This window comes from Pseudorasbora parva, chromosome 20 (genome assembly GCF_024679245.1).
Source record: "Pseudorasbora parva isolate DD20220531a chromosome 20, ASM2467924v1, whole genome shotgun sequence".
NCBI classification, from domain to species: Eukaryota; Metazoa; Chordata; class Actinopteri; order Cypriniformes; family Gobionidae; genus Pseudorasbora; species Pseudorasbora parva.
The window spans coordinates 8,410,029-8,433,059 of record NC_090191.1 but is presented as its reverse complement, the minus strand read 5'-3'; the positions used below and the strand labels follow the sequence as shown (position 1 = coordinate 8,433,059).

At 40.4% G+C, this 23,031-nt stretch overlaps 2 protein-coding genes across 4 annotated transcripts in view; one reads left to right on the top strand and one right to left on the bottom strand.

Moving 5' to 3' along the window:
• The first annotated feature begins 608 nt into the window (after positions 1-608).
• LOC137049385 (THAP domain-containing protein 5-like) overlaps positions 609-23,031 on the top strand; it is a 74,074-nt gene continuing 51,651 nt past the window's right edge. Inside the window, exon 1 of the mRNA XM_067427939.1 lies at positions 609-647. Within this exon, the coding sequence (XP_067284040.1) occupies positions 636-647 (12 nt within the window). The 5' untranslated portion in view covers positions 609-635. The remainder of the gene's footprint in view (positions 648-23,031) is intronic.
• LOC137049384 (THAP domain-containing protein 5-like) overlaps positions 13,727-23,031 on the bottom strand; it is a 163,647-nt gene continuing 154,342 nt past the window's right edge. For 2 of the 3 annotated variants that reach the window (XM_067427936.1, XM_067427935.1), the window contains exon 3: positions 13,727-14,554. In XM_067427936.1, coding sequence (XP_067284037.1) covers positions 14,352-14,554 — 203 coding nt within the window. In that variant the 3' untranslated portion in view covers positions 13,727-14,351. Of the gene's footprint in view, positions 14,555-16,562; positions 16,680-23,031 lie in introns of all 3 variants that reach the window. The other variant, XR_010899576.1, reaches the window with a different exon arrangement.

The window sequence follows — 23,031 nt, the reverse complement described above, 5'->3', positions numbered from 1 at the left end:
AGTTTTCTCTCAAATTAGCCTGTCTCCGAACACCGTTACCTATCGCATGGAGGATATGGCTTAAGCAAATCGTTGCAAAATCAGGTTGATTTTCTGCCTTCTTCATCACCTGCGTTGAGAGTACCGATATCTCATACTCTGAGCATTTGTTGGTGTTTTTGCGAGGGGTCAGCGAGGACTTTAAAGGGCAACTCAGGCAAAAATAACGAACCGGATTGGTGCTTGCAACACGGAGTTATTACAGTTAATGCCTAGATCCCCACTCAGCTAAAACGGCAGCTTTGGGGGCATGCACGTAACAGGTGTCTTTGTGCCTCTTAAAGGGTTACTTCAGCGATTAGCATATGGCTTTGTATCAGTAGAAACCCTGGAATATATTCAAATTATTGTGCTTTCCCCCCTCATATCTCCCTGAGACAAGAGATTTATGCATTTTATTCCTGGAAAAATTCCTCCTATGATGCAAATTGACGATTTTTGCATCATAGGAGGAATGTTTGCCCAAAGGCTAAAGACTACAGCCAGCAGAGGGAGCCATTACCGCATGTTTTGAATCTGCGCATGGGGGATGGGAGATAACACTCAGCTTGCAGGGAGAGCTCAGCTCAGCTACAGGCACTCATTTAAACGGAGCTATGGTGAGCAATGTAAGTGTTTTAACTTCTCAAATTAATTTCTATGAAAGTTAAGCTTGCAAAGGCATGAACTGAAACGCGGCAGACTGAACTCGCGTTGTGAATGTATGCCGCGAGTGTAGTCGCGATTACCTCAGCTCTCATCACTCCTGCAGTTAGTGCTCAGTGCTGTCTGTGAGACTCGCGTGGTGACTCACTCATTATATTGAACAGGCACGTTCAGTTTTTAATTGTAGTGTCTTCTCTAACTCAGTCGCAGTAATCAAGTTGGTGGCGTTGGGAATGGCCTCACAGGGCAGCGATGCATTCTGGGAATTGTAGTCTTTCATCCCCATGGGACAAAAATACATTTTCTGTCTTTTCTCAGTCTAGAAGACACCAAATTCAAAAATAATTTCACATTTCTACTACATTGATGAGCCAGTTTAAATACAGATTCATCTTCCCAGCGCTGAAGTACCCCTTTAACAGACATTAAAATGTTAATTAAAATGTCTGTCCAACATGAACAGGGCCCTTACATGACAACAAGATGCGTTTAGCCACTTAGCCATTGTTTAAATTCTAAATTTTTGGCAGCTAGCTGTATTTTGCGCTGAAGTCCCGTGGGAACTCCGTTGTAGCCGGAAAAATAGTCCAGTTGGGAAGAGCATCGTTTGTATTAAAAGGCTCTGCTCATCGGCTCTTCGGTTCTCAGTATTGAACGTGTCCGAGAGAAACAGTTTTCGATTCTGTACTGCTGATCCGAGGACCGTTGCTCGTTCAGTTACTTGCGCATGCTCAGTATCAGCTGCTCGTGAGTTCCATCAGTTCTCTCAGCAAAACATGTCTCAGTTCAGTGAACGGTTGGAGTTACAACATATAATTCAAGATAAAGGTTTATTTCTATTCGGAGAGACTCACTCATGTCAGAAAGTGAGTAACTAAAGTAACTTGTGTGATCAGCGCTGATTTGAGATGCGAACCGTTTAGAACGATTCAGTCCGATTTGGTGAACTGGTTCGCCCGGTTCACTAAAAAGAACCGGTTAAAAAGAACGATTCATTCGTGAACCGGACATCATTAGAGTGATGAGCCGATTGGGCTCACAAGTGAAGAAGAAATGGTTCCTGTTTGTGCCTTTCCGAATTGTGGCAAGAGATTGTGAAAATTCGCAGTGAACACTTGACTAACTTACACAGACACAACACAGCGGGGCCGGTTGAAGAAAAATGCCATCGCGTGGTCGAAGACAGGTGCAACCACTGTGGAGGTAATGTAAATGTACTCGGTTACTTTTGTAACCTCGGTTCCCTGAGAGAGGGAACGAGTATTGTGTATGGGAAAAAGTCCTTTTCTCGAGAATATGAAGAAAAACTTTATTAATAAAGGTATCTATGTAAAGCGCAGTGCAGCTGCACGGCACTAGCCCGGCGCGAGGAACGCTCTGATTGGCCGGGCTGCGGCAACTGCAGGAACCTATGGTGAAAAAGGGGCTTATAATAGCATACAGGAGGCTATATAAGACCCTGATTCGCCATAGGTGTCAGGTTTTAAAAATCGACTGAAGCGATACCTGAGAAGCACGAACAGGGCACGGAACGCAATACTCGTTCCCTCTCTCAGGGAACCGAGGTTACGAAAGTAACCGAGTACGTTCCCTATCGAGAGGTTCCTCGTATTGCATATGGGAACACAATGTAAAACGCTGTGCGTGCTACTGACCCAAACTGATCCCCAACTGAAAGAGGGAAAGTCAAAAAACCTCTAGAGCAGAGATGCCCAAACTAGGGCCCGCGGGCCAAAGTTTGCCCGTGGTAACCTTTGATTTGGCCCACCGAGGTCCGAGAGAGAGAGCCTACATTTTGAAATGATAAACGCTCAAACATTATAATAAGCATGCATGTTTATTTTCCGTCAGTGAAACAACTCACTGCAGCCTGTAAAACAATTAAACAATTATCAGTAAATAATGGTAACCCAAAGAGTATAAGAAAATTAATTATTAGTTAAAAAAAGATTTGTAGATAGATTCCTAGCCTTTTCCCACTTAAAGATGCGTCCTATGCCGGTCTGCGCTTTGAGATGAATGTGGGACATGAGCTGGATAGACACCTTTTCTAATATCTTTGTCTTCATGATGTTGCAAAGCAACACTTGTTGTAAAAGGGCTGAAGAGTGAATTTTATCTTCCACGGGGCCAAGACATTTAGGCTATGTTTGATTATGCACCGCTAGAAAAAGCGAAAGTAAAACCGCTGGGTGCACGTGAACTGCGCTATTCAAATAAACTTGACGCGTAAAACAGCTGGGTGCACGTGAACTGCGCTATTCAAATAAACTTGACGCGTAAAACAGCTGGGTGCACGTGAACTGCGCTATTCAAATAAACTTGACGCGTAAAACAGCTGGGTGCACGTGAACTGCGCTATTCAAATAAACTTGACGCGTAAAACAGCTGGGTGCACGTGAACTGCGCTATTCAAATAAACTTGACGCGCCTCAAGTCTAATAACAAGCACAAACATAAAATTTAATAAAATAAAATTTGTCAAAAGGAATTCGTCCTACAGTCTTTACCATAGATGTGAATGGGTATAATATACTTAATTATACGCAAACGAAAGGAAGAAGCATTAATATTTTCCTGTGAAAATGAGTGCGACGCGAGTGAAGATTTGAGAAAAGAAACCAGATGTCCATCAAATCGGGTGACCAGAACGCAAAACAGAATTAAAAAGCTGGCAGATCTTAAATTGGGCTCAGCCCAACTCTCTCATCCAGGGCTGCAATGTTACATCTGCGAATTTATTTCCTTTTTAAACAAAGTTTTGTGCTTTTACTCCTGTGGTAATATTCACGTAAAACAGCATTCACATACCAAACACTGGGTTAATGACGAAGATAGAGCTTTAAGTAGAAAATAGTTTTTATGTAAAGAGATAAATTAGAATAAAAAGTGCACAACTCTTCTTAAGTGGAAGGAAGCTACCTTTTTTCCCCATCACGTGGAAACTTGTGCGGGTGAGTCCTTATTTGGGTTAATAAAATAATGAAATTATAGTTTTAAAGTAGAAAATAGTATTTATGTAAAGAGATATAATTTACTATACTCTGTATTTTATCTTTTTATAAAAATAAAAATAAACGACGATATCATCGTCCATTGCGATGTTTTACTGTAAACATTGTCAACTGCCAATTTAGGGGATATCGCCCAACCCTATTTGCAAACAGTCTGTTCCTTTTTTAAAAGAGTAAAATATCCGTCAACATTATGAATCTGGATCATTGTGTATTTGACATTGAACCGTATTTTACATTGAACACTTGGGGATTGTTGCCCATTTAATTGGTCATTAAAATGCAACACTTTACAAATAAAACTGCATTAGTTAATCAGATTACATTTGTTTTATATTTATTGTAAACATTATGAAATGAATAAACCCATAGCAACTTTAATGTAGGCCTAATACAGTTTGATTTATGATTTTTTTTTAAATTACTTTCGGCCCACGTCTCTCAATCAAGTTTGATTTTTGGCCCTTCATAGGAAAAAGTTTGGGCACCCCTGCTCTAGAGAGACCGAAACAGGCGGACTTCATAAGGGGAATGAAAAGAACCGGAAAAGTCGGCTTGTTTGAACACCTGACCGGACATAGTCGGATCTAAGGTAGAGTTTAATGGTGCTTATGAACGATTGTGTATAAGCGGAACGCAATATAAGCAATCGTGTTGCCAAGGCTGCAGATAGAGCCCTTAGACGGAGAAAAGCACTGCTTGTAAAGCTTGGACCTCCAAATTGTAGAATCTGATAAAAGTGGACAGAGAGGTCTAGCCTGCCGCCGCACAGATATCTTCCATGGAAGTGCCACATGACCAAGCCTCTAGTGGGCTTGAGGCCAGGCCTCTAGTGGAGTGGGCTTTAATGCCTGTAGGACAGGTTAGGATCTTAGACCTATATGCTAGTGTGTTCGCATCCACTATCCAGTGTCAGAGTATTTGTTTCATGACAGCACAACCTTTAGTGTGGCCACCAAAGCAATGAAGAGCCGATCCGACTGCCTGAAGGGGGGAGCGCTTTAGATACAATCTCAATGCTCTGACTGGGCAGAATAGGTTCGCGTCTTATTCTCTCTGAAACGCGGGTAAAGGAAGCAGTGTAATGACCTGCATACTGAAAGGGGTTGATAGCACTTTGGGTATAAAACCATGTCTCGGTTTAAGCACAACCTTGAAGTTGTTGGACCCGAACTCAAGACAGGAAGGGCTCACGGTGAGAGTGTGTAAGCCAGCCACTCGCTTAACCGAGGCCAAAGCCAGCAGAAAAGCGGTTTTGAGTGATAAGTGCTTCAAGCTCGTGGTCTGAAGGGGTTAGGAGGGGGAACCCTTCACGGCTTCTAAAAAACACGGCGAGGTCCCAAATAGGGACTGAGGAAAAGTGAGGCGGGTTTAATCTCCTGGCCCCTTTAAGAAAATGTACAATAAGATAACGTTTCCCTAGTGAATGTCCCGCGATCTAAGCGTGGTTAGCTGCTGTGGCAGCGACATAAACTTTGAGTGTGGAGGGGGAACGACCCGCGTCCATTAGCTCTTGGAGAAAAGCGAGGAGGTCCGCCACTTTGCATTAGTGTGCGTTGATGTTTCGCGCAGCACACTGATTAGAAAACCACTGACCACTTCAAAGCAGAGCCGCCTGATAGCGGGGGCTCTAGAAATAGAGTTCATAACTTGTCAGAGAGGTTTCCAGATACCCGTTGATGGGCCATACCTGGAGGGCCCACAGCTCGGGACTGGGATGCCAGATCTTCCCTTTTCCTGGCGTGAGGAAGTATTTCCTCAGCGGAATGGGCCTTGGGGCAGTGTCTGACAGCTGAATCAGTTCGGAGAACCATGTGCGGTTCTTCCAAAGTGGGGCTATTAAAAGCACTGTGGATACTGTCCCCCTGATCTTTTTTGATGGTTTGCGGCAACATCGTGATCGGAGGGAGCATATAGAGGGAGTCTGGTCCAAACACGGGCCAGGGTGTCCCTGCGTTTGGAGAAAAATATTGGGCAGCGAGTGTTGTGCGAGCTGAATCGTTTGCGGGTGAAGAGACCATTCCCCTGGGGGAATGGGTCCTCTGGATAACATATCCGGACCCTGATTCAGAATACCTGGCATGTGAGCTGCCCTTAGGGAGCTCAGATTGTGCTCTGCCCATAAAAGGAGATGCTTAGCCATGCAGTGAAGAGAGTCTGATCTCGGCTGCCCTGGCGATTTTATGTACGTCACCAAGACGTGGTGGTTCTTTATGACATCAGCCGCTCATTCATGCGTCTTGAGTCTATGACAGTGCCCAGAAAAGATACTATACTGATAAGCCTGCCCCTCGAAGGTGAATCTCAAGAATGGCCTGTAGTGGGGGGCTATCTGAACGTGAAAGTATGCGTTTTTTAGATCTATTGTGAAAAACCAATCCTCGGGGCGAATGTGCGCCCTGAAAGGATTTGTTTCACAGTCAGCATCTTGAACGAGCATGTAATAACTGCTTTGTTCAGATGTCTGAAGTATGGGCTTGAGACCACCATCCATTTTCGGGACAAGGAATTAGCGACAGTAAAAACCTGACTCGCTAGCGTCGGGTGCACTGTTTCCACCACTCTCTCCTTTAACAGTTTTAACACCTCAGCGAGAAGCACGTGACTGACACTGCTTCTCACTGAGGGCTCGACCACGGCGTGAATCGCGGGGGTCTGCGAGCAAAACTGTAGCGAGTAAGCTCGTTTTATATGTTCAAAACCCAATTTGATATACCAGGAATGGCCTGCCAGGCCTGAGCTCCTGAAGCCAGGGGTTGAATTAGATTCAGGGGCGGGCCGCTTAATAAAAAGGGACCTGTTAAACCAGTTGCTTGTGCTGTAACACTGAGCTTGTAACACTGTGGGGATAGTGTTTAAGTTTTGGCAGCGCAGGCTTTGTGGTGGGTTCGCGCCTCACATTTATAGTACTCGTGGCGTGAGTGCGCTTTGTGAAAAGTGCTTGGGTCAGGGATGGAAATTAGCACCCGCCACCAGCCAAATGCGGGTGATATTGAGTTGTAGCGGGTAAACTCGCTTCACCTACCGGCCACAGTGGCAGGTAAATAAAAATAGCATACTGTTTCACCTCTTTGTAAACTTTGTTCAATGCATGCGAGTGCGGCCGTATGTCCGAATATGACCAGTCCGAATATATGTCCGTATGTGCGTTCTAGGATGCAGTGTCTCGTTCCCTGTTCTCAGGGAACACAGGTTACATAAGTAACCATGAGATGTTTCTTCAACTTCCTCTGTTAAATGCTTTTTTAATCCAATTTGTCTACGTTGAGATAATTTTGTGGTGATTTCATCTCTTGTAGAGACACATAACAATTCAGAGAGGTTACAAATTACCAGAGCTGCAGCAGTGTAACACTTGTTGCATCAATTATCACTGTCCTTTTTGCTCGGCCTGTGTGTTTAAGGCAGCCAGACTGATCAAACTAAAAAGTCACATTGAAAGCCACGTCAACAAGGCAGTTGTCTATGGAGGCATGTCTATCATGAGTTATTTGTTTAATATACGTTATTAATAATATTAATAACACACACACATTATTTATTTTTTAAGGCTTCACTATAAATATGTGGACTTGGGTGTAGAACAGCAATGCATCACCACTGTCCATACTGTGCAGAAACAATTTTAAGGAGAAGAGATTTTGAACCACATGTAAAATCAAATTAGTTGCTGGAAGCTGAAAACTCATTAAAACAAGGCACATAGCACTCAGCATTCAACACAGTTTTCTGACAACTGTCCTCAATACAAATTGTATATGGTATGTTTTGGATTTTCGCTAGGATATTCCATCTCAGAGAGACGGCTTGGACTGTGGAGTGTTCATGCTTATGGTATGTTACAAATTCAGCTGCATTACTTGATATTTCAAAGTCAATGCGTATAGGAAGAATATATATAATATTAAAAATCAACGACTTGTGTTACAGTATGCACTATACATCACTTTTGAGTGGCCATTTGATTTCACCATGGTGAGCACCCTGAATTTATTACAGAAAATAGTTGATAGCTGTTACAATTTGTCTCATCTTTTTTTGTATTTTTTGTTGTTGTTCTTGTTTCCTTGACTGACATGACTTACATTCGAGAGTGTTTGCTGAACCTTGTATTGAAGTGCATAAGCCATGAAAGGTGAGAACCAGATTTGCTGTCTTTCCAAAGTTTTCACTTTCTTTGTTTTATTTCTGAAACCATTGTGTTATACTCTGAAGCAAACTGTGTTATAGGGAAGTCTCAAGCCTCAAGAAATATCAAGAGGACTACATGCATGGTTGTCTCAAGGACCATGGGATTCTCACGGTATAATGTCTGACATGTCACTAGCAATTGTACATGGTAAAAATTTGACCTCACACCATACTGGTGTTTGTATTCCTTGTACAGATAATAGTAAGTGTTTTTTACAAACTTGAGTTCACTTGTGCCCCAATTACCCTGGTAGATTATACTTCACTATAAAAAGAGCTGGGCCGTTATCCCTTACCTTTTCACCCACTACATGCATACATACCAAGAACAAAAACGTATAGATATCAAGAACTGGTGTATTGGGCCATTATCTTTTACTATCATTATCATTTCTGTTATATTTCTCATGTTTGTTAATTTGCTTATAGTTGCCAGCATCTGTTCTGGAGGACATTTTTTTCCGATGTGGTTCTCCAGGAGGGTGACGAGGCAATTCTGACGCTGGCCCTGGTGTGCACTCGCTTCAGAGACCTTGTCACACGAGAAGCCTTCAGGAGACGAGCTCATTTTCTTTGGCTTGACAGTAAGTGTCAATTGCTCTTCATTGCACACAACCATGCATGCAATGCTACTGAATGCTGACTATTTTCTACTCAATGTCCAGATGACCTGTCCACTTTTGTAAATACAAATCTTGAAAATTACTCTACTTGTTGCGTCCACCTTTTCTTTGTTGGCAGCAAGGCAGCAATTTGTGATGGTAACAATGTGTGACTTCCTTGTATGGCAACTGTGTCTGCACAATCTAATATCTCCCCCTTAAAGGGTTAGTTCACCCAAAAATGAAATTGATGTCATTAATGACTCACCCTAATGTCGTTCCACACCTGTAAGACCTCATTATCGTTCATTATTGGAACACAGTTTAAGATATTTTATAATTTAGTCCCAGAGCATATGCAGTCAATGCCCACTTTACTGTCCATGTGCATCTTAAAGCTTGGAACATACTCTGCAAAAACAAAGACATTCGTTTGTTTTCTCGAGGTGGCAAGAACAAGAACAAAGTTCATTGAGACCAGTACATTCTATACTTCCGATCATCTCCGTTTCTCCACGTTAACCACGCCCACTTTAAATCTCTGACCAATCACACAATAGTTCTCAAACACCCGCAAGAAAAAAGTTCTGCTCAGGCGATGTGTCGAGAACAAGGTGCGAGAACTCCCAAACCAGGGCTGCGAGAACAAAATGACGTCATTTTGTTCTCGCAGCCCTGGGAGCGAGAACTTTTTTCTCTGTTCTTGCGGAGTATCTTGCAGCCTTAAGGCTTGACAGGTATGCAATGAACTAATGTATACATCAGTAAACAAATAGCATTCACGCTAACGTTACCCTGCCAGTACATAAAGATAGCTCAAAGTGAAATTATGTTAACCAACCATTCAGAACGTCCTGTTTAGCCGTAGTTGTCGAATTTCGTTGGAGCTGTCATCTTGTCCCGGGTCCGACTGGTACAAATTTATAGAGTTGCACAGATCTCCTCAGAGACTCCTGTAGCCATTCTTGCCTCTACTGTTGTCAATGGCAACACTCCTCCTGCTGGCCCTCAGAACAGAGGGGCGGGGTCATTTCTCATTTAAAGCCATATGCACTGAAATGGCTTTTTAAAAACAGAGCTGTTTTTGACCAGGTAAAATGAGTGGTTTCTTACAATACTAATGAGAACATTTTTATTAAAGTATATTACAAAGTTTTCATTTACACACTCAAAAATCATATTAGCTTGTACTAAAATGGCATTATGACCATTTTAATAAAATGAAACAAAATCTCATTGCATCTTATCATGGAGCTTGACAGAGTCAACACTCACCAACACAAACACATCATTAAGAGAGACAATATTTATTAAGCCTCTACCACCAAAATGCTTGGTTATATGATACTTTGTGGGGATAAATTGGGCTTTTTGTTGTATTACACTGTAGTGGACATCAGTGAACATCTCAACTGTTATGAAAGATACAACAGAATGATTTTATATACTATTTAACTTGATGCAATATTTGTCTGTAGTCACCCATATATATATATCGTTTTTTATTGCATGATATAGTCTTAAAAGACAAAAAAAGTATTTGTGATATTTTTTTTGAATTTTTTGGGAGCAGATTAGAGCTTTAGCTTTAATTTCTACATTTCCATAACTGTTTATTTCACACCAACATAATTAATTGTTCTGCATCTGCGAGAGTGTGGGCGGGCTTTTGATATCGCGACTGTACTTCCTGCTCTACTTCCTGCGCTCTACTGCGCAACTCCGGTCCCGAAATCGCTACTGCGCAGACTCGGTCCCAAGATGTCCGCGCTGTGCAAGGCTGCCTGAAAGCTTCAAATATGGCAAGCGGAAACGGATGATGTCGAGTCGTCCATATTTTTTTACGGTCTATGGTATTAGCTATTTCAATACAATGCTTTGAACTTTTAAAATAGTTTATTTCTAAAGAATTTTATATGACCATTTCTCTCTGATTACACAATCGGTTCATATTTATTGGTGCTGTGGCTAACAGGTCTGTCTTTTTGCATCATGTCTTTTTTTCAGTTTTGGTGATCAGTCAAATCTTCACCAGATTCCAGTACCAACAAAAGTCCTCCCAACCAAGTTTTAAAGTATGTCCAGTTACAGCTGTAAGCCATGCAGTTTCTCAACCTCTATCCTAAACGCATTCACCAAACACAGTAGGTACTTATTCTGTACTTTGCTTCATGTTGTTTTCATATGTTTAGGCCACTGCAACCCAGGCGGACTTTGAGGCACAACAGTTAATACCAGACATACCCAGGCTCATTATACTTGGTAAGTGTGTGGTCACTCTCTCACACAAGTATTTTTTTATTCACAGACGACATTTTATTCACTTCATATACAAATTGTACCATTTAAGAATGGACTGAAGTCGCTCTTGGACCTTGTTGAGATGTTGTTTTCAGAATAAAACATTAAAGGTAATTAACAATGCAGTCTTTAATTTTCAGGACATTTAATCATGACAGCATTCAGGTGGATGCTATCCATTGAGGGAAAAGTTCTCGATTTTATCACCGCCTTTGCAGTTCTCTTTGCAAGTTACTACATCTTCAACATTGAGTTCCAGGAGTCTGCTACGTGAACACTAGAGCGTCTTCAGAGGCAAGTGAATTTCTTTCTGCATTTCGCTTTTGTATTGAAATTAAATCAGGTGTGCAACTGTTGAGGAGGAACTAAAAGTTGGAGCGGGGAGAAATTTACGGGCAAGGTTGAGTGAATTACTCTTTTTTTTTAAAGCATATTTATTGACTTATGATATTGCTAACATGTTCCAGGTCAGACCTGAAGATGGAAATGCCAGACAGAGAGTTGTACTACCAGAACGGGAGTCCGCCAGAGGATGGTGCAGAGGAAGGGGATGGCCATCAACCCTCATCATTAGTCAGTCCTTGATGGAGTTTGTTTAAAAGATTATCTTTTGTATTAAAAAAAGAAACTCACACTTATCAAGTTTGTAACAACTTGAAATTGAGTAAATGATGACAATTACATTTTTTGGGTCAACTACCCTTTAACAGCCGCCCATTACCTGTAAATTGCTGATGCACTGAACATGCAATGATTTTAAATAATTTTTAATAGTTTATCTGAGTGAATAAAAAATATTTTTGACAAGACCTTGTTTGTATTGCTTATGATTTGCAGGTATTCTGACGTAGCATTATATTGTAACTTTCTATAGCATTGTTTACTGTAATAACACATTACCATATAATATCATTATTAATAATTATTTAGAAAATAGTAATATTTAGTAGTAATGTATCAATATAGATATTACAGTATAACTAATTACGGCAGAAGCAGACCAAAATTATAAAATAAATGTAAAAATACAGTAAAATACTGTTTTTTACTAGCCTGACATGGTCATACTCAATTCTAGTCCAGGGTATATGCAGGAATCCTGAAGTTAATTTCAATACCTTTTAAGACTTTTTAAAGACCTTCTCAAAATATTTTAAGACCTCATCGCACTTCAAGGTCTAATCTGCAACAAACCTTTAATAAACAGTTGTAGTAGAATGTAGACTTAAAATCTCTATCGTAGGCTAATTTTGTATCGTTTATATTGCATTTCTGTTTCACAACGTATGGAGGGCGACATCACCTAACTGCGCATTTCGCAAAATACACGACGTCACCCGTAGACAGCGCTCGCCAAGGATGGAAATTAACTTTTTTCAAAGTCTAACACTCAATGTTTTTTACCAGCCACTTTTTTGTTTTTAACTGGCAATGTGTAACTGCATGTGAAAATTAATACTACAAGCTCTACAATACTTAAGCAGTTTATGAACTTAAGTCTCAATGAAATACTGACATTTTCTCTTTCTCTCTTATACACCCAAAACATGAACTGATATACATTTCATTAAATAAGTAGGGCTCTGTGCGCTCTGTTTTTACCTGGATGTGGCATTTGGATGATTCGTGGTCTTTTATGGCTTCCAGTTTTATGGTTTTTAGTCCCAACAATGAAACTATTATCTTCTGAAGCGTGTTGACGACATACCGAGCACAACATTGTCAGTAGGGATGCACCGAAATCAAAATTCTTGGCCGAAACCAAAAAAGAAGAAACCAAAGCCGAAAAATAAAATTCAAACTAAAATGTTTAACTCGACCTCACTCATGTGTACATTAAATAATAATGCACAGGCCTACTGGCCTGCAGAAAGGTACAGAAAATGAATAAAGTAATCAAATGTAAAATAACTGCATATTTAACTGTTTAAATTAAAGATTAATCCTTATTAAACTTACAAAAGCTATTCAATCAAGAGCATTGTTTAATGTCAAACTAAATATAAGGACATCACTCAGGCAGCAGTAAAGGCTACTGCACCTTTAAGACCTGAGGCAGGGATATGCGTCGTCTTTCTCGACTGTGCATACTATACAGTTCACTTAAGCCATATACAGACTATGTCTGCTAGGATACTCATCAAGATCGACATGTTGAAATACTTCTTGTGTGGGTTTGTCCGTTTAAGCGCAAGACTTGAAAGAGAACTCAATATTTGCTCGCTGTGAGACCAGCGTGCTCTCTCGGATGATGCACAGTGACGGATCTTCTCTCAGCGCGCGCGAGTCACAGCGCGTCTTCACGCGAGTGATGATGGAGAAAACGACTGGTCATATGCGCACATACGGCAGCACTCGCATGCATTGAACAAAGTTTACAAAGAGGTGAAACAGCTCGGTAGGTGAAGCGAGTTTACCCGCCACAACTCTAAATCAGCCGCGTCTGGCTGGTGGCGGTGCTAATTTCCATCCCTGGCGCGTGCGCTCCGAGCCGATCTCAGACTGAACGCCCCGTTGTTTTTTAATACTTATAGGGATGAAAATAAATATATTCATGAATACTTTTTGGAGTCAAACTCTTTTGACAATTTCAAATTTCAAAATTTAAGACTTTATAAAGCTGTGATAAGACTTTTTAATACTTTATAAGGGTCTTAATTTTACCAAAATTGATTTATCACCTTTTAATATTTTTCAAGACCCCGCGGATACCTTGTAGTCAGAATATGAGTCTGAAACTGCTACATTGGGCTGTGATTATGAGGCGTGTTTCACCCGAACCAGGAAAGACCTCAATTGGATAGACCTAAAACCAATCAGAGTACAGTCAAAATACAGTCACTTGCTGGAAACCATGCAGCCAGTAATGTACTTTAAAAATACAAGAATATTGTTAACAGTGTGCCCTTATTGAGTGAAACTCATTCCACACTGTTGGCAGGTGACTATATCAGATGTTTATTTTATTTTTTGTCAACCTGTTTACATCATCCTTTAAGAGCATCCCATATCCTGTACACTACACACTGGCGAAACAGCCAAAGACATTCTGACCCGGAAAAGAAAGTAAAACAGCACGACATACAATGGATGCAGACAAAATGATTATTCAAGGTTTTCTTAAAAGGTTAGCAAAACATTGCTCTTGTAAGGCCGAGAAAAAAGAAGAAGAGAAGAGTCCTTATTGAATGTGATCGCAGTTCGTGTCCACCTGAGCTGCCGCCATTCCCTTTTTCAGCGGCGTACGACTCGCTGGGGAATATCTGATTTGATCGCTTACATGGCATACGCAAATGCAATATCCAGAATCCGATATGAGGAAGTCGGAATTCATACGTTTTTTTCCCCTGCATACACGTTCACATGTCGGAATTGGGTCCCTTGAAGTGTAAATAGAGCCTAAAAGACTCTTTTCCCTGTGAAACTCTTTCCACACTCATAGCAGGTTAAAGGTTTCCTTCCAGTGTGAACTCTCATGTGGGCTTAAAGGCTGTTACTTTTGAGCTAAACTTTTCCCACAATGTTGTTGGCAAGTGAACGGCTTCTTTCCAGTGTGAACTCATGCGGACTTCAAGGTTTTGATGTTGACTGAAGAACTCGTGCCACACTGAGGGCAGGTGAAAATTCTAGTTCCTGTGTCCTTTTTAGTCTCTGAACAACTAAAAGATTTTTCTTCAGGTAGGAAATCCTGATGCGTTTCATAGATATATTTTTCTTCCTTTTCATTGAATTCTTGACTCTCCTCTTTCAGCGTCATCAGGCCTACGGTGAACAGAGACAAATACAAGTTAACCGCAGTTTAATGGCATAACATGACAAGACATTTAGCAACATTTAGACCAGTAGTTCTCAGTAGTTCTCATATACCCCCCCACTCATTGTCCAGGTCCCTCATTACCCCATCAAATAAAATGTGGTCTATCTGTTTTCCCTGGATATTAATGTTGATAATATTTTTGTTTTGCATTAAATTGAAAATCATGCATGAAATTGTGCATGAAACATACTTTTACAAATCATTTTGTGTCAAATAAATGTTGTTCTACAATTTCTATTCATTAAAGAATCTTGATGAGAAGGAAAAAAAATGTGATGTCGCTGTCGGCCGTTAACGCTTTTGTGTGTGTGTGTTTTCCGCAGGCGTTTGGGAACACCGGTGCGCAGATGTCTCTTACCCTACAAAACAGCCTTTTCCGCTTGACGGGACGCGTGTTCGTCCTGAGTTGGACAAAATGTCAGGCCACATAAAAATCACAGAGTGGGGTCAGCACATGCTGAGGCACACAGTACGCAGAAGTCACCAGCTTTCTGCAGTCAATAGCCACAAACGTCCAAACTTGTGGCCTTCAGATGAGCTCAAGAACAGTGCGTAGAGAGCTTCACGGAATGGGTTTCCATGGCCGAGCAGCTCATCCAAGCCTTACATTACCAAGTGCATTGCAAAGCATCGGATGCAGTGGTATAAAGCATGCTGCCACTGGACTCTAGAGCGGTGGAGTAGTGTTCTCTGGAGTGATTAGTAGGTTTGGCGGTTGCCAAAAGAACGGTACTTGCCTGACTACATTGTGCTAAGTGTAAAGTTTGGTTGATGAGGGATTATGGTGTGGGGTTGTTTTTCAGGGGTTGGGCTTGGCCCCTCAGTTCCAGTAAAAGGAACTCAATGCTTCAGCAAACCAGAGCTTCAGTTTGGCGTGTAGGAACTTGACTGTCCTGCACAGAGTCCTGACCAGGGTTGAGTACCAAAACTATGTAATGGTATGTAACTGGACCGAATAAGAACGCAGAATTTGGTTCCTCATTACGGTGCCACTTAAATTCAAACATGCTTTTGCGCTTTGGTTGGCGCCGAGCCAGAAGCGGACGTGCTCAGTGCTCATCACATATCACAACTATACAGTGTTTTTTACCGCATTAAAATTTGATCGAAAATGTTTCTATTTTGATAGAAAAGAAAAATTGATACATCTGTGATACAGCGCTATTGTGGCTGGTTTGTTACATGAGAAGCATGACGTGTCGCAATGGAAACAATTAGGGCTGGAACAACTAATCAATAAAATCATTAATAATCAATAATGAAAATCATCGATAACTTTTTTCTTCTTCTTCTTTCGGCTGTTCCCTTCAGGGGGTCGCCACAGCGAATCATCTGCGTCCATCTAGTCCTATCCTCTGTATCCTCTTCTCTCAGACCGACTACCTTTATGTCCTCCATCGCTACATCCATAAACCTCCTCTTTGGTCTTCCTCTTGACCTCCTGCCTGGCAGCTTTAACCTCAGCATCCTTTTACCAATTATTCACTCTCCCTCCTCTGAACATGTCCAAACCATCTCAACCTGGCCTCTCTAACTTTGTCTCCAAAACATCTCACATGTGCTGTCGCTCTGATGTACTCATTCCTGATCCTATCCATCCTCGTCCCTCCCAAAGAGAACCTCAAAATCTTCAGCTCTGCTACCTCTAGCTCTTCCTCAGTGCAACTGTCTCCAAACCATACAACATCGCTGGTCTCACTACTGTCCTGCACACCTTTCCTTTCATTCTTGCTGGTACACTTTTATCACACAACAGACCTGACACTTTTCTCCACCCATTCCAACCTACCTGCACACGCTTCTTCACCTCTTTTCCACACTCCCACTGCTCTGGACTGTTGACCCTAAGTACTTATAATCCTGCACCTTCTTTACCTCTTCTCCCTGTAACCTCACTGTTCCCCTTGGTTCTCTCTCATTCACACACACGTATTCTGTCTTGCTGCGACTAACCTTCATTCCTCTTCTCTCCAGAGCAAACCTCCACCTCTCTAGACTTTCCTCCACCTGCTTCCTGCTCTCACTACAGATCACAATGTCATCCGCAAACAGCATAGTCCATGGAGATTCCTGGAATATGAATTGAAATATCGAATGGAAATCATTGATAACGATTCTCGTTAATTGATTAGTCGGGTCTCCTCTATGTACTCAAACCAGTCACACAAAATTACAGCACATGTATTTTTATGGACAACATGTGCATCTAGAAATAGTGGAGGAATTTTAAGCTTCAAGCGAATCCATTAGCATTTAAAACACCGTCATGTGATGCGTGCGTCTGCTTCCTCAGCGCAAACTGTTAATTTTACAGGTTATCCACTGATCTATATAGAGAACAGTAGATATATCCTCATCTGTAAATGCAACTTATTCACGCAAGTATTTCCATTTTGCATTAAAGAGCATCCTGACACTCTGTGTTAAACTTCAAAATTCACTGAACAAGCTGTAGTGTAGCAGGTGCGTGCCAAAGAACCAGAACGCAGTCGGTAGGGACAAAAAGATACATTTCTTTTTAGCGTAATTTTTTTTTTACATTTAATCATTTACCAGACGATTTTATCCAAAGCAATTTAGCTGCAATATCTGCTGTTGGACGCTAACTTTAGGTTTAAAAGTCAACTTGTAATTCAAGTATTTTATGAGAGTAGTGACTGTAAAGGGTTAACAGTGTTTAAGTGAATATAAACGCAAGACGTTTGGAATACAGAAATTATAGTAACAGGAACTCTGTGTGTGTTCCTGCATAACATTCCTCTTATCTGGTAACACTGAATTTTATTTTTTTGTGTAACCTTAAATTCTTCTGGAAAGACTTTCCACAAGGTTTAAGCTGTTATAGCTGCAAAGCCTGGGCTAACTCCATATTAAACCCTACGGATTAAGAATGGGATGTCATTAAAGTTCATGTCCATGTAAAGGCAGGCGTCTGAAAACTTTTGGCAATATAGTGTATTTCATAATAGGAACGTTTCTTGAGCACAGAATCAGCAAATTAGAATGATTCTGCTGAAAATTCAGCTTTGCCATTATAGGAATGCATTTCATTTGAAAATATAATAAAATAGAAAGCCGTTATTTTATTTAACATGTAATATTTCAGTGTTAAAGTGCCAAAATTTTAATTTCTGTCATTAATTCCTCACCCTTACGTCATTCTAAACCCTTAAATCATCTTTGGACCACAAATAATGCTATTGTTTAATTAAATCCGAAAGCTCTCCGACTCCTCCATAGACAGTAACACAACAACCTTGTTCAACGTCCAGAAAGATAGTAAAGCCATTGTTAAAATGGTCCATGAGACTCCAGTGGTTTAACCCTTTATGTTAAGAAGTGAAGGGAATATGTTTTGTAGGTAAACAGCAAACAAAAATAACGACTTTATTCAACAATTTCGTCTTCTGTCTTACTCTCCTATGCCATTCACACAGTGGTGAAAACATCCGGTGTTTATGTCATAACGTGGGCTCAGGATTGGCTGAGCACCAGATGCATGCGTTGTAGAGCTTACGTGAATACTCGACTGCTTATAGGTTGAACTCTTCTCTTCAACAACAAAATTTAAAAAGTCTGCAAAAGTATAACTCTGCAAAAGTATTTGAAGCAAAACCAAGGTTAATTTGTGGTTATCATTGAACCCGGTTTAATTAATTAATTATTATTGTTTGTTTATTTTATTAATTGTAAAACCCTGGTTATGTTTTGTATGTTTTCATAGCACTCAGCTGACATGTTTGTTTGAAGGACAGCATTCGGCATAATGTATGTGTTTTATGAATAAAAAAATATTGGGCTTTATTTCCAATTAAAGGTGCCCTAGAATGAAAAATTGAATTAACCTTACCATGGTGAAATAATAAGAGTTCAGTACATGGACATCACATTCTGTGAGTCTCAGACACCATTGCCTCCTACTTCTTATGTAAATCTTGTGAATCCAAAACACAATGGAAAAAAAAAAGTGCTTCTCAACATAAACCCAACCGTGACGCAAGCGTTGGGGATCATTTATATGCACTCCCCCAAAAATTGCATCTGTCCAAACATTGTCAGATGGAAATGGGAGAGAATCATCAAAACAAGCTGCTCGCATGGACACACTTCATGTTCCAGGCTGTGCAGGAGACTTTTCTACCCTTCCCACAGATAAAAAATGTCAACAGTCATGGTTGATGTTTATAATCCGATACCACAACAATTTAATTCAAGATCGTTCATTTGCTCGGCCCATTTCAAGCAAGCTTCGCTCAGTGTCTTAAACTGAAGAAACTGGCAATTACAACTGTATTCCTGCAAGCAGTAAGTAGCGATTCTATCCACTTATTGACTGTTTAAACAATTTCTGATTAAATTGAAAGTTTCTTAGAGAGACAGCATTGTCTAGAACAGGGGTCGCCAACTGGCGGACTCCGGTCCGGATCCGGACCGCAAGATGCATCCATCCGGACCGCGAAGCCTTTTGACGCAATGAAATAAATAAATGCCAAATGCGATTTAAAATAAACAAATAATCACAGTTATATCAGGCAGTTCAGTAGAACCGTTTTTTCCTATGTTGCCACGGTTGCGTTGACAGTTAAAAGGGGTCGCACACCGGACTGAAGCTCAGCTCCGCGTCTCAGGTATCTCACACCGGACGCACATACGCGCGAGCTCCGTTAATCGACTTCTGACAGAAGAGCTGCACGATGGTTGTATCTTGTAGCACAGGGTGAAATCAGTATGTACATGGACGATTTGAGGGAAATATAATATAACTGTAATACATCGTGCAGCTCTTCTGTCAGAAGTCGATTCAAAACTGAGCTCGCGCGAATGTAAGCGTCCGGTGTGAGATCCTGAGACGCGGCGCTGAGCTTCGCTTCCGGTGTGCGACCGCGTTTAGGCTACGTTACTATGCTCACTGTATGTTCAGACGCGCAGTCACGCGTGCAGTGAAGAGACTGAGAACAGAAAGCGGCGCGCAAAACAGAGGCTGAATCAGAAATTGGCCCCTTAACCCTCATTCACTATTCCCTACGTTAGTCCACTATTACAGTTCACTTGAAGGAGTGAATGAAAACGAGTGCGTGAAGTCGCACAGCTGTTGTGTGTACATCGGCTGTACACTCGATATCGCGGTGCAACATGTGATTGAATGAGTGCACTCAAACATCCACTGTGGTTTCGCACACCACTATATGGCTGTCCCCTCAAATAATGCCCTATTTAGGGTATAGGGGCGATTTCGGATTCAGTCATACACATTTTTATCCTCAGCAGTCTGAGGTAAGGGCGCAGAAAAATGAGCCAATTTCTCCCATGCACTGAAGTTCAGACAATGTAGCAGCCTATATGCACTTTTTTATTATTATTATTATTATTTTTTTTTTTTTGGAACCAGGTATTTTTATGCTTCCGTTCCATCTTTAAGTTCAACTCAGCTCAGCCTTTTGAAATGTTATTTGAGGTTATTTACGTTTTTCTGGATTTAAAGGAACAGTTGAAATAAAGAGATACAATGTTTCTTGCACTTTTTCATTTTTCCAACACTGGTGGCACTTTATTTTTACCTGTTTGTGTTTCTGGATAATATTGCTAATGATTTTTTACCAGTGCAATTTGAAGCACAGAGAGAGCAGTGCTGAAGATTGGATAGCCTACATTTAGTTAAATAGAGACTATACATGTGAATGAACATAAAATTATGTTATGAGATTTCTGTTTTGTTTTTTAACCAGGAGGGTTTGTGTTCATTGATTGTTACTGTTTATCTCAGTTCAGCAGAAAAAGCAATTTAGTTGCTAGTAATGTTGAAATTAATGTATTTTCAGTGCAGATTTAGAGATGAAGGCATTTTTTCATTCATCATATTTTTCGTCAGACATGGCTACTGGTTGAATTTAGATATTTTGTACCAAAGCAACTTAAACAGAACAACCTCAAAATGAAATACATTTTGTGAAGGATTACCTATGTTTGAAAAGACGTGTTTATCTATATGAGAACATATTATATTTTGTTAAATAAAGACATTTTTTAATCTACACTAATTTCTTTAGTCTGGCAAAAAAGACATCAATTCATGTTTTTAGGTATATAATTGTCCGGACCTCGGCCGGTGAGGAAGGTTTTTTTCTGGACCCCAAGCTATTTTAGTTGAAGACCCCTGGTCTAGAATAAGCAAGATGCTAGTACAGTAACAATAGGAAACACCAAGAACCATACAAAACTAAATAGTGTGTCTAATGATAAAGGGTAATATTATTTTGTATTACAAAATACAACCGTAAATACTTTGCTTAGATCGTTCACTCAATCCTTCTAGCAAACGTCTTCTTTTTCCACCATATAAGTTAAAAAGATAGTCATTTGACAAGGCTTTTCATTTTGTAAAAATATAAGTTATAAATTTATATTTTTGAGAACTGAAGTATGGTGTTTCCTATGATGTTTTTGCCTATTTGGCAGGCGTCATACTTCATCCCTACTCAAAAAAAAAAACGAGCTTGTGTTCCAGTGAGCTACTTTATCAGAGCAATATTGTCAAAGTCAGCGAGCATTTGCATTAGATTATTACTACTACTATTATTTTGTAATGGCACCAATAAAGCTGACCCTCAATGAAGAGTTGAGTTTTCTATTCACAGACCCTGATTCTGAAGGGGAATATCTGCCTTCAGAAGATGACGGTGATTCTGAAAGTTAAAGTATAGTCCTACACCAAGCACAAACGGTGAATCCTTTGCCCAATGTCAGTGGTGGGAACAATGTTTCCAGGGGTCGGAGCGGTCATTGCACAGGTGTGTTAGTGTTGGGAATGAGGCGGCCGCGGGAGATTTTTACTGCGCTAACCATGAAGTGTCTTCTGACCGGGCAAGTGTTATGGTGGAGACTTTTTCTAATGCCACTGGGTATGTTAGACAATATCGAGTATTCATAGGACAGATCGGGGGTCAACGTGGAGGCACACTCGGCACACGTACAAGGCAGATCTGGCCGCAGACGCAGTGTGACACGGGGCAGAGGGGCTATAATGCATAGTGCGTTTACTTGTGTTTGTGTCATAAGAATAATATATGTGCCCCACACATGGAATCAGAGTGCCTACTGTATGTAGTAAATGGAAAACCTCTACAGCAAAAGGCCAACCACTACATGCATTGGGTTTGTTTTTTACCATTTATTAGTAATGATTTACACAGTTTGTTTACTACTTACTATTTACCTTAACATTCAGTATTGTGCAGTATAGCACACAGAAGGTGAGGGACATGTTGGGGGGAAAGAAGTGCTGCATTTCATCATTTAGACATGTGGCCTTTCAAGAAAATTCTATAATCTAAGATTGCCACCACCATATGAAATCATAATATGCAAAATAGATTTTAAAACAAATTTTATCCCTACATAAACTTTGGGCCTACATAAAATATTTCTCTAATTTACATGAAGTCTCTATCTTTTATCACTTTTAAGATAGTCTTTTGAAATAAAGATGTCAAAATTAACATTTTAGGTAAAAACCTCTGGCACCTAAAGGGTTAAATGCCTGGAACCTAAAATAAACATTATGCGGTTAAAAACACTGAAGAGTTGTGATATGTGACCAGCACTGAGCACGTCCGCTTCTGGCTCTCCAACCAAAGCGCAAAAGCATGTTTGAATTTAAGTGGCACTGTAATGAGAAGGAACCAAAATCTGCGTTCTGATTCGGTCCGAAAACCTCTGGGGCCTAAACAGGGCTGGACTGGGGCTAAAATTCTGCTCCGGCATACCCAGCACATCCGGCCCATGATTTCCCCGTGAATGTTTTTGCTGGGGTTGGAGCCTTAAATTGGTGTATATAAATAAAACTAGGACAAGGACAAATAATGATAGATATTATCGAATTTGCTGCAAATGCAGATAAACTTAATATTGCTTTTTTTGTCACACAGAAATGCCCTTGGCAGTAAAGCACTGATGATTTTGAGCTAGGATGCAGTGAAGTAAATTTACTGCTTTTAAATGCTGTCATCAGTTACTCACTCTCGTGTCCTTCCAAACCCGTATGACTTCTGGGAAACACAAAAGAAGATGTATGGAAGAATGTTTGCAATCAAGCCATTTTGGTTAGGCTACCCTTTGAATATTGAATGAACAAAAAAACAAATTATTTTATTTTGTGCTACAGAGAAATAAATTCATTTAGGTTTGGAATGACATTAGGGTGAGTTAATGATCACATTTTTGGGTTGAACAATCATATTTTTCAAGAGTTAACACATCATTTCAGTAAGACACTGATATCTATCTTTCATGAGGCTATTACATTTAATTAAATCTATTAAAAAAAGTTAATAAAACTTTTAAAGAGCAAAAAAGCCTTGTCTTTTATTCATGGGATCCAGACTTTAAAACTGTTTTATAGACTGTAGTTTAACTGTAGGCCAGT